Source organism: Ceratina calcarata, unplaced genomic scaffold (assembly GCF_001652005.2).
Source record: "Ceratina calcarata isolate Rehan_Ccalc_2016 unplaced genomic scaffold, ASM165200v1 scaffold554.2, whole genome shotgun sequence".
NCBI lineage: Eukaryota > Metazoa > Arthropoda > Insecta > Hymenoptera > Apidae > Ceratina > Ceratina calcarata.
In genome coordinates, this window is record NW_017176727.1 from 839,908 (window position 1) to 852,411 (window position 12,504).

Here is a 12,504-nt window from a genome sequence, read left to right on the forward strand (position 1 = left end):
GTACGTAAAGAAATTATATGTGCCTATGAGCTATATTAAATTAAAATCACATTCTTAAGTTAGGAATTTCTACTCTTAACGTGAGAATTATTAATTATTATAATGTTTTATTAATTCCTGAAAAAGGGAAAATTCTTGGGAAAGGAATTTCGCGTTTGGACTATTTTGCTCTCCTTATTCGTACCAATACATTAACGGAACATGTGAATATCAGCTGCATACAACGATTCGCGCGTTGCTCTTCTGACGCGTAACGATCACTATAATTTATTCAACCTGTCGTTAGTAACCTCAACGACTCATATCCTTCCTCTATCAGTGACCCGAATGTGGTGCGGAACTACCTAGCTGGATGTAAATAATGTAGTTCATCGACACGTATAATATAATGGTGCTAAAATTGCATCAGAGATAAATAAATTACGTGACACTTATGCGTATCATGCTGCGTGTGTTCATAATTTGTCCCTCAACAATATAAAGCGATGGGAGTAAAAAATGAACATATAAATGCATTATACTGTTTTTTTTTCATTATTTATAAATAAACAGCGTCCATAGTTCATGAACGAGGTCTCTTAACTATTATGTAATGGTTACTTAGCATAGTCGTGTCTTCCGTGGAATGTAGATAAGAGGAAACCTTTCGTTACACGTTCGAGTGAGCTGCACAACATGATTTCTAGCATGCACAAATGCCATCAGCCCATAGAACTGTCACTATGCTAGAAGTTGAAAATTTCGCGATGGAATCGACGTACGCCAACGCAAAGTTTCCTTGTTGCTGTTATCATTCCATCAAGAACTTAATCGTGCACATAAAACTCCTTTAAAACCCTACATAAAAACTTGTTTATTTCGACTACTAGAATATTTTGGATGACATCAAAAGAATTAAATTGGAATTAATGGTAGATGATTTATATCTAACATAAGGCCAACGCATTTAACGATTTTGGTAGAACAACGTACACGTCGCTCGTCTTATGGCACTAATCACGATGCGCCCTTGTCTATGTTTATATGGGACCAAAATCCAATGAGATAGGTGTGTAGATCGCGTCAAGTGGCTTCCGTAAGCTTCAGAAATAGTTTGTTATCTCACTCCAGTCACGACGAAACGACTGACAAGATGGATAGACAGTACATTAACGTAGGGCGAAGAGTATAAACGTGTTTTCGTCAGTTAATGCTTCCCGTAAGCCGTAAACGGCCACTGCCGCAACGTGAAATATTTAACGAACACGAAATTTAGGTCGTGGTACTGCGCCAACTTGCGAACGTTCTACTTGGCCAGGTAATCCAGGACGCATCTTCGATAGCTCAGTTTCGCTCACGAAATTGTGTCAACTTCATTATCTTTACAGATATTCGTAAATCATACTCGCCAAAATTGTATCCGTGTGTGTGTACATCATTTAAGTCAAGTGATAAATTAGATATTAAAATATTTTTTGTAGATACCTTTCTCTATGAGAGATTTAGAATTTCGAAATCGAACGATAGATTAGATATTAGATACGTGTCGAATCTACAAATTCTTAAGACAGTGATCATCACGAACGAAGATGCGATAACAGTAATCTGTTTTCTATCAAAATTGTATGACAACACCGTGTGTAATCTAAGTTTAACGAACCACTATATCGAAAGATTTGTCCGGTAAACGAGCGTCATCGGCAACAACAGAGTTTATGCTAATCGGAGACGTGCTGCGATTTTGCAATATCATTCGCTCAGAACACGTGCCTCGAATCCAATCTACGAGAACGACGCACGTGCGCACGCACGCACGGAATTCGAGGTTTCCCTCAAGGTGGCATTTCCGAAGACCCTGTCGTGTTGCCTTCTTCCTCAAACAATCGAGTCACGATGCTATTTGTCGATACTAGTCGAGAGAGCAAATACCTTGCGAAACCCACTAATAGTAATGGGAACAGATTCAATGTGCTTCGACAGATTTGCTACTGATTCCTATTAGGTATACAATTTGCTCTCCTACTTTGATATGATTTTTCTAAAGCACTAAATTACATTGTGAATAAAGTTGGCAAATTGAAATGATTGATATTTAAAGAGTAAACTGGGAAACTAAAATATGAAACTGAAAATCATGGTAGACTTATATACATACATATACATATACAGAGTAGACAAATGTGATTTGCAGGACAGGAGCGGTTATACGCGTCTGTTTGAAAAGCGTGCGCGTTTACAAAGCGTATGTATGCTTTCTCGCACGCGTGTCGCGTGACCATATGGACAGCATGTGCAGGTTTGCTTTTCATACCCGAGCACGTATAAACGTGCAGACCAGAACGGATAGCATCGAACTTGGACGCGATTATTCGACGTCGCCACTTACTAATGTACTTTAAGTAAATTAGAATGACGCTTGCTTATAAGTATCTCGCGTAACGAACGGACTAATGAGATGTTGGTCCCTGAGAAATTATTTTATTATATGTATTTGCCTTTAGTAATGAGGCAAAATGATAGGATGAACCAGCTTGTTCGTAGAGCATATAGATTTTGGGGTTTGGTATTGAAGATTAAACAGAGTTGTTGTTATCATGACTATTAATATCAAAGATAAGTTGAGTACATAATGATGCAACAGTACTACTACGCATTTTAGTAGAATGACTGCTTACTATCTATGTCCGTGAGAATTTGAACTTTATACCCTTAAGAACAATTTGTATTATTTTTATCCTGATTTATAATAGTATCATAATTCTCTTTTAATGTACGATCTTTCTATTTATCAAAAACCTAGAACCTGCTATGACAGAATAAAAATTCTCTGTAACTTAAGTTGTATGTTGAACTGTATTTCAATAATTTATGTCAATGATAAATGTCGTCGGTAATGTAACAATGAGTCAATGACGACATGTAAAATTATACGGTCAATTGAGCACGGGCGAGTGTTTTGCTTTCTATTCCTTATTTCGGTGGCAATATATTTTAGAGGACGTCAAAAATTGCAGATGTTTTTGTGCAACACGAAATCCCATAAGATTGCCACTCTTTAGTAATCTCTCCTTGATGCACGAAGTATTCTTATAAAAGGGAACCAGTTAGAGCAAGGAGAAATTAGTTCATTCGAGTTAATACTGTGACCAAAGAACTTAGCAACAGCAAAATGTGCATAGTAGCTTCACCATAATACATAGTGACCTTTAAATGAATGAATGTTGCTCGTCTTACTCAAGGCAATCACTAGAAATGGCTTAAAGCTTCAATCATCGCTTCTTCAATGGATGGATTCCTCTCACTATGACTAATAAGAAGAGTTAACACTCTTACATCAAATGTTTCATGTAGACTTTTGAATAGATTGTAAATATTTTCAGTGCACTATTACGAAGTAATCTGTTAATTAATAAATCTTCTAAGAAAATTCTCTTATTGCCACTTCCAAAAATATGAATCGTTTTTATTTCACAAATTCTATTTTATTTCATCCCATAATGTGCATCGTCTTCTTATCACGTAATTTTATCCTCTAATTCACATCATCACGGAGATTTGTACAATGCTAGACGACCGTATCGTTAGAAAATGGTATCCTTCTTTGAACTAAAATCAGGAACACAATGGGGCAATGATACGAGCGGAACGGGTTACGCTAGATCGTACGAGCGTAACATGAGTCACCTAGGTCTAAACTCCCTTCAACTTTCCAGCCTGGGGTATCTGCGTTTTATACGCCGCTCCCACGCATTCGACGCCAAGTAGGGATTTACCGATTCAGCACGAGCTTAGGTGAGAACGAATCGACCATGAGAAATATTGGCTGTTTATAATATTCGTAATAATCCTTACATGCTATGAAAATCGGTACATCGAAAAATTGATAATTCAAACTTCTACTCTTTACGAGTAATAAGCTTGGAAATACAACAACAAATGCTTCAAGATGTGTTTGACGATCTAAGAAGTTCGAAAAAGGAATTGAATCTTGTCATTACTTCATTTCTTGAAAGCAGAATTCTGAAATTTTAAAAGAATGCATAAGCATATAAAACTTTATTGAATGGAATCATGTTTCCAAAAAGACACGCGTGTTTAAATTTTGTTCTTAGCATCCGCACATACTTTTTCTGGTAGCTAATACAAATATACATTAACGGTGAAAATACTTATATTTACATAGCTAATAGAATGCCGATCGCAGTGTAGACATGAAATGATTGTTACACGGTCAAGTTAGGATGAAACTCTTAAGATGTAAATCAGGGAAACGTATGATTTAGCGTGCACGCTGCGAGAGTGTGGCTTCGAGTGGGTGGATAGATCGATGTACGTTAAAGTTATGAGATTAATCTGGCTCGTGAAAAACAGATAAGGCGGAGTAGGAACTGGTTTCTATCCAACGTAATTATAATGTACGCTTGGTAATATACTAGGTGAAACGATAAAAATTATCTTCTTGCAGACACATGTCCACCTCAAGAGCTGTAAAAGAAAAAGTATGTATAGTGGAATCTGTTTGGTGTATCCAAGAAATCATATAATAATAATTTTATATTCTTTTCGTATCATGTTATATTCTGCGCATATCAAAAGACAGGAAATGCAGATACATATACTTAATGCAAATCGTGAATGGAAAAAGTCATTGCCAGCGACTTTCTATTTCTTCATGGAACTTAAGACATACAATTGTATGATATAAGCTAAATTTCGACACGACTTTTGTCGTAAGATTTTATAAAACTTAGCAACCATGCCATGATTACTTTGACCTGTTAGTTCAAGTCAAAAAGTGTGTGATACTTTAATATTTCCTCTATATATTTCATTTAATCAGATTTCTTTTATTCCAATCGTAAATTACAAAGCGGCATGCGGCTTGTTCGTGTTGAATTAAAACGATGATCTGATAAGCAGCAGACCTTAGCGCTAGGGCAACGGGAATGTCGTTAAAGCAACTTCGATGTTAGAGTATTCCATCTAACGTATCCGAGCAACGACCTCTAAAAACAAAGGGATCGGAAAGCAGAAGAAGGGTTCCGGTCGACCCTACAGGTGCCACCCGGGGCTTTTATTCAGTTACACACTCATAAGTGATACAAAGAGTCACGGGGACTTTTAACGAGGGACTGAATAAAGCTCCGAGCTTCTCTGTAGCGTCCTTAATTAAATGTACCCTGTCCCCCCTGCAAACTGATAACTTCACCTGGGAGAATTAACGCGGGATCGTGGCCAAGAATTTACAGCCACATAATTCGATTCCCATTCATAATTTTGATTTTTCTTCTGTTCTTGTTAGTATTTCGTGAAAAATTTCTTTGGACGTACATAAATTGCGAGCTTTTTATTATGTATATAATCGCAATGCATAAAATCCTTTTTTCTCATTATGTACAAAGCAAATGATTTATTTACCGATAATTTATTTGGGAAAAACATATCACTCACTATTATTACTTCATGCGTATTAGTGTATAAAGTAATAATGGTAGCTTTGACGACTGTATCGGTTAATGTATCTACTTGATTGATTTGGTCCGAGAATCAACAAGTGCTTAATGATTTCCTTTCATTACATCGTTCATGCGTATTAATAAAATAACGTTAAAGTAACGATCATCGTAATCAATGAAAAAAGGAGATAAGAAAATCTTCACTCCTATATACTTCATCTCATTCTCCCTCGTTCTTTACATTATGCTTGTGTTGCGTAAGAAGTATCATAAGAAGAAATAATTCAGCACCGAGTAATAAGAGCATTTCTTTGAAGCGATTTCTCGTCTATTTATCTTACACGGAAATAGCGCATATACGATGGAACATTTTTCTAACTGATAAGCGTGTTTTCCGTTAGCTCCTTACTGAGGGAAAGGAAAAAGAAGGGAGTACGTAGTGCGTATATGCATCTCACAGATCTCAGTATTCGCTGTGCACTCACATGTAGGGCAACGTGTTGTTTGTACAAAGAGTTTCTCACCGATCTTCGTATGCTTAGGGTTGCGCACCCCCTTCGCACGAGCAATCCTGAGCCGCCTAATTATCGTCGCGTGTTGACCCTGAGAGAGTTGCAGCGAGAACGATAAGAGGCAACAACCGGGGCAAGTTAATCGGGGCCAATAGGATCGTGAAAAGGGGGAACGCGAGGGAAAGAAAAGAGTCAAGGCGAAGCTGCAGTCTTTGCACTCGTTAAAATTCGTTCAGCAGGAAGTATAACTGCACCGTCGAGATCTTAACGTTAAGGAATACATATGACTTTTTGTAAATACCATTACGTACTAATTAAACTTAAGATTTTCTTATTAGGATAGATATTAATACAATAAATAATAGATAGATAGAAATAAATCTATTAATCTGAAGGAAGCTACTTCTTGAAATCTGATATTGTTTTTACTAAGTACGCGCAATAATTATTTAAATATTTGATCCTGCGAAAGGAAGGAAATATTCATGCTCTCTGCGATTACCCAGATCACTGATAAGATCAGCGAGTTTAGTTATTAGTACCGCGTGGGTCGTTTTCTATTATTTCCACTCACGTGTCATAGTAAAACCGATCATGAGTTTTGTGGAATAAATTAGCTTCGCTGAATGTAACTGAATATAATTCGACACCATTTGGAAAGCTGATCAACGACGTGCATAATATGTGAGCTATGGAACATCAAATTATGGCTATATTAATCTAATCCGCGCGTACTATAATATTATACATTAAACGGAAATGCATTGCATATCTACTTAATTCATTATCCTACTGAATTAAATCAGTTATATTTAACTCTATCCAAAGCATAATTCACCATGCAATACAAACGTTTAACTGTTTGTTAAATGTCTGTGTATTTTTCAATGGAGGGACACTTCACGATAGCGAAGAGAAATACGTTTCGTGGGAGTAGGAACAACTTCCTGCAATAACAATTCTATTACTCATCCAACATGATAAATGTCTCGCTCAATCATTTGTAACGACCAGCTTGTACACGGTCATCCGCACTAAAAAAAAAAGAAAACAGAAAAGGATTTTTTAAATTACATATCCAACATTTTCGCATTGTTTCGGTGAGTAATATTTTCTCTCACGAAGTTAACGACTCTGCCCGTAATTTTTCCGCGAAGTTATCTCGGCTGCAGTTCCGCAAACGTTTCGGTGAATGGATTCCATAACGGCTGAAGTTTCGATTGACTCGCGTTTCAATTAATTGTAGCACGTTTCGTCGTGGGGATACGGCGGATACGTCGATTCCGTGTCTCACTTCGCGAGATGAAAAGATCAAATCAAACAAAATCTATGCAGATGGATTACACCGACGCGACGTTCCTAGATGGATCGAATGTTCATCCCGTTAGCGGTTGTTAATCTCTACCTATCGAGATATGTTTCAGAGATATTTCCCTCAGCCAACTCGCTATTATTATTATTACTTTCTATCATGATGTAAAATCTCAGCATCTATGAGTAGTACCAAGTTTTCTTTAATCTCGACTAGTATAAAAGAAGTAACAATCTCCATTCAATTAGTCGCTCTGCAGAAGAATTAAAGTGTTGAGTTGATCGAGACTTCTAATTGAACGATATCTATTGTTTTCGCAGATCTCGCGAAGGCGGTGAGTGATCTTCGGAGGAAAGGCAGCAGGCGTTCGGCGTGAAGATGCCGCTTCCTAAACGACTGGTGGAACCGGTGCTAGTCGCACGCGGTACCATTCCTGACAACTTTCCGTTACCCTCAGAGTTGGAGGCTGTTACAAATGGCACATTGGCGAACACCATCAGGCAATTGTCCAGCCTGTCCAGGCACGCCGAGGATTTGTTCGGCGAGCTCGCGAGGGAGGCACACGGACTGAGCGACAGGGCTAACTCCTTACAAGCTAGGATAGATCGGCTCGCCGTTAAAGTTACTCAGCTTGACAGTAACGTTGAAGAAGGTTCGTTAATTCGCAGTTTAAGAAGTTTAGTAAAATGATAAAGTTATGAAAGCCATGTAATACAGTCGATCGACGCTTAACGCTAGTTGAAAAATTGTATGCTCTATGGTACGGAATAATCTCTATGGTTTATATTATTTTAGTCTCACTGCAAGATATACACATGAGGAAAGCGTTTAAGAGTTCAGTGGTGTTCGACCAACAAGTCGTTTCTAGGGACACCATGCCAACGGCGATGTTGGAAACTTATCATCAGTGCGACACACCACCTCCCCTTGATAAACTTAATGTTTACAGGTAATTCTACTCATACTAGTATTCATATCATAGTTACATGTCTTTTTATATGCAATTGAAGAAGGGAAATATTTGAAATGAAACTCAAATAATTTTTCTACTACTACAGGGAAGACGGTAAAGATGGACTGAAGTTTTATACGGATCCAAATTATTTCTTCGATCTATGGAGTCAGGAGATGCTCAAGGATACCGAAAAGAAATTGCACGATCGAGGGAAAAAGGTAAGAATCACCTTCCTTTCTTTTATATTTACGGTAAATGCACCTCGACTTTTTTTCCTTTTTTTTTGTTAGATATAGAAGATAAAACTGTTGTTATAAAATTACGTTGTTCTTTTTATATGTATTGAGAGTAATAATGAAATACATACATACATACTTACACAATTAGCTACGACACTATCGAGGTGCGCAATAATAACACGATACAATAGTACTTTTCTAATATTATTATACGTACAATTCTAACGATTCAAAATGTCCCCTTCGTTATAGACCGAGTCTGAATATGCCGAACCGTTCAGAGAGGCAAGTCGATGGTTTGGATCTTTGTAGATTTTTATTACCCTTTACCCAGTTTCTTAACGAACTTATCGATCGCCAACCACTCACTCATATAATCAAGCTCACTTCTTTGTGGTTTTTCATTAACTGACCTTCTTGCGCTGATAGAGATTGCGCTGATAGATGCTCGCTTTGAAAGTTTGTAGTTTAAGTCGCTAGGATTAGCCAATGGCATCACATTCTTCAATGTTCGTTCTTGGCAAAGAATTTCATTGCGTAGATCGAATGGATGCAGTTGTATTTTACATTTAAAACACAATTACACACGCATTTCAGATCTACGACTCAAAAACGTTTTGTCTTCAGGCATGGATTAAGATAGTGACAATATTTACACTGAATCTGGTTCTACTGGGTTTTATCGTAAATTTATTGATTTTAAGAGGACATTCGATCTAAGCAGAGAAGATCCTTAACCGACACTCGCATTTTTGTAAAACGAATTGTTTTCAAAATCATATATAGTTTGTTTCACTACCATATCACATTTTGTCAATCACGTTGTAATGCCAGTTCTGTGCCAGTCATGCAACTTTTTGGATGTACTCTATAGAAGTCTCTTCATCATCATTCACCGAGCCATCTTGCAATAAGTATCGATACGACGCCTCATGATCTCCGAATTTCAGGATTATTTTGTTTCGATCATACACATTGCGGGAAATAGAATTAATATTTCCGTGAAGGTAGACAAATTAAACGACACGTTTCGAACTGTTATTTTTATTTCCCGCAAATTTTCATGTTCGATGGCTGACTCGGTTTCTCCAAAGTTTTAAACAAAAAAGACTGACGTTGTGAAAACGCGTACAAGAAAATGAATGAAATAACGATTAGCCATCGAGTCATTTTTGTTGATGAAGTTACGTTTGGTTTTGCACTTTTTTTTTATTGTTCCGGAATAGAGATAGCAATTTAACAAAAAATCTTTTACCGTGTAGCCACATAGGCCTCGGAACGAGGGTGGTGGTGGTGGCGGTGGCAGACATAAGAAACGTATAAGGCAACCGCATAATACGAGAGAAAGGCAGAGACAGTTAGCTGTTGGCCACGGCGAGTACATTATGCCAACGCAAGGTGTACAGTATAGGACACCTCACAATATACCGGATGAATCGTTGCTGGGAATGGTGATGACCGAGTCACGACCACCCAGGCCAAACAGCATCGAACTTAGGCGAAGTTATCCGCCCGAGGAACAACACCTTTACAGTCCACCTTCGTCTGATCATTATAGGTTTGTACATGTCTATGTTTGTATGTAATGGAGATATCGTAATAGATAATTGAAGGAAAATCAAATTTATGTTTGATTTGTTGAAATATATAGGGCAGCGAATTACGTGGCTCAGGGTTACGAGGACAATTTGTACGGGTCGCACTATGGCACGAGCCAAGGACAAGCTGGCAGCGAAACGTATCAGAGTCCTGGTGGGCAAAGTACTCCAAGCAGAGGTGGTAGATCGCGACCGTCGCAACCACCGCCTGCTCCTCCAAGCAATACTTCTAGCAATTCAACGCCCACTGTAGCATCCGCAAACAATACCCCGACGCGAGGAAGATCGATGAGCACTGGTAGAGACACCCTTCCACCACCACCTCCGCCTCCCGGTGAAACTATGTCTCCTCCTCCCATGAATGGTAATTACATCAGTATTTACAGTGTCTACAGAAAGTATTTGCGCGTATCTACAAATTCTAACGTGGTGTTTTATATACATTATTAATGGAAATATTTTTATGCCCAAAAACAGATGTTCATAAGAGAATTTATTTTATTGAACTTTATTTATTTATTATTTGTGCATTCCATTTTTTTATAATTATTCTTCATAAGGAAATATTTAAGAATCTCAAGTAAAAATACATTTATAAAATATTGAATTAGTTTAGAAAATGTCTAATGTTATTCTGATATTCGTAATCACGCACAAATACTTCTTGTAACTACTGTATATTTAAAAAAGCGCGCAATTCCGAATAATAATTTAAATTTTGGAAGAGTGTCTCTCTCTAAATCTTGATGTACCCATTCGAATTAAGAATTTAATTATAAGGTGGTCGGGAATCAGTGAGCTTTTAAATTTGACTGAATTTAATTAACAACCAATCCCTTGTTCCAACTTTAAGTCGCTAAATTCGACGTTTTTAATCATATGTCATCAATGGTATCACAAGTAACATAAAAGATAGATCAAATATAAGATATAAATGTACGACTAACTTCGAATGGGTTAATAATATGTATATAATATTCTGACTTAAAACGTCTTCCAAGTGTTCAATGAGACTTCAACTCATACATCTACACACAGAAATACGCAAAATTACACTTGGTATGACACGAATTTAACACTTATACGAGAACTGTAGTTTTCCGAATAGTCTTACAGTTTTACCACGTAGTATACATACAATTAATTAAGTTGATTCAATAATAACCACGTGATTAATTTTCAGGTTCAATACCATCTCATCTATTGAATAGGAACGGAAGTCGTTCGAACAGTCCACTACCCAGTCACCACTCGACGCCCACACCACCGAATCATTCGACACAGATAGGAACAGACGAAACAGATCCCGCTGCTCCTCAAGATCTGCCGCCTCCACCTCCGACACCCGATCCGACACCGCCTAGACCTATTTCCCCGCCTTCTAATATTCCACCTCCGCCACCGCCGCCTCCGCCGCCGCCTGTTACTAACGGACCATCGCCTCCGGTGCCATTAACTAACGGCGACATTGCTAAAATGATAGCGAACAATCCACCCAAATTGAAACCCCTGAAACCCGTGAAGAACAGCGTGGACGGCCAATTGAGGAAGCCCGTTAATCCGAACATCCCCCTCGTCGATCCGAGAAACGATCTACTTAAAGCAATTAGAGACGGTAATTATCCTATTATTGGACCAATCAGAATTTAACTCTGTTTCACGTCCTACCCACGATGGATCGTGGTAAAAAGATATTTCTTTGCATTTTAAAGTTTTCATTGTCATGCCTAGTTAATTAGAAAACTTAGCTAAGAATGCATTCATTTGTTTTCAGGAATAAAATTGCGCAAGGTGGAGAAAATCGAACAGAAGGAAGTAGAGCGTGTGAACGCATTGAACGACGTTGCGTCCATATTGGCGCGACGTGTCGCCGTTGAATTCAGTGACAGTGATTCTGCGTCGGAAAGCGAATGCGATAGCGAAGGATGGGGCGAGCAGGAGACAAACCTCGCGTGACCCAGCTCGCTCCCATCTACCGCCTAGAAAAATGGCTGACGATTCTTTCACTTGGTTTTGTTCGTTACCAACGAAACCTCGATCCCCGTTGCCTGACGCACAAGTTAACAGCGTGCTTTGCTCGCGTGAGATTATCGAATACGAATCATTCGGTAAAACGCCGAGAAGGCATCGAACTTGTAAGTAGAATCCGAGATCAGCGAGTATCACTATATCATTGTTTCCGTTGACTTTTGTTAATACAAAAAGCGTCGAATCAACGACAAAAACAATCTGAAATTTTCAATTTACGTTCCTCGTCTTAATGTACATTTCACTTTCTGTTTTCTACATTATGTATTTTTACATGTAAATTATCATTTTATCTTCATGTTATTCCAGTCGATATACATTTATGTTAATTCGAGCATGTCAAAGTTGACGATATACGAAAATTGATGATTCTCGATTGATTTTATAGTGATTTCAACGCAGTATGTATGCGAATTGTTATAAGT

The 12,504-nt window shown here is 38.0% G+C and overlaps 1 protein-coding gene across 3 annotated transcripts in view; it reads left to right on the forward strand.

Annotated features, from left to right (window-relative positions):
• SCAR (wiskott-Aldrich syndrome protein family member 3 SCAR) overlaps positions 1-12,498 on the forward strand; it is a 28,843-nt gene extending 16,345 nt beyond the window's left edge. Inside the window, exons 2-9 of one of the 3 annotated variants that reach the window (XM_018031646.2) lie at positions 7,580-7,911; positions 8,055-8,208; positions 8,318-8,432; positions 8,706-8,738; positions 9,716-10,011; positions 10,105-10,415; positions 11,235-11,666; positions 11,826-12,498. In XM_018031646.2, coding sequence (XP_017887135.1) covers positions 7,638-7,911; positions 8,055-8,208; positions 8,318-8,432; positions 8,706-8,738; positions 9,716-10,011; positions 10,105-10,415; positions 11,235-11,666; positions 11,826-12,007 — 1,797 coding nt within the window. In that variant the 5' untranslated portion in view covers positions 7,580-7,637 and the 3' untranslated portion in view covers positions 12,008-12,498. The remainder of the gene's footprint in view (positions 1-7,579; positions 7,912-8,054; positions 8,209-8,317; positions 8,433-8,705; positions 8,739-9,715; positions 10,012-10,104; positions 10,416-11,234; positions 11,667-11,825) is intronic. The other 2 variants (XM_018031649.2, XM_018031647.2) reach the window with 2 other exon arrangements.
• The last annotated feature ends 6 nt before the right edge of the window (positions 12,499-12,504 follow it).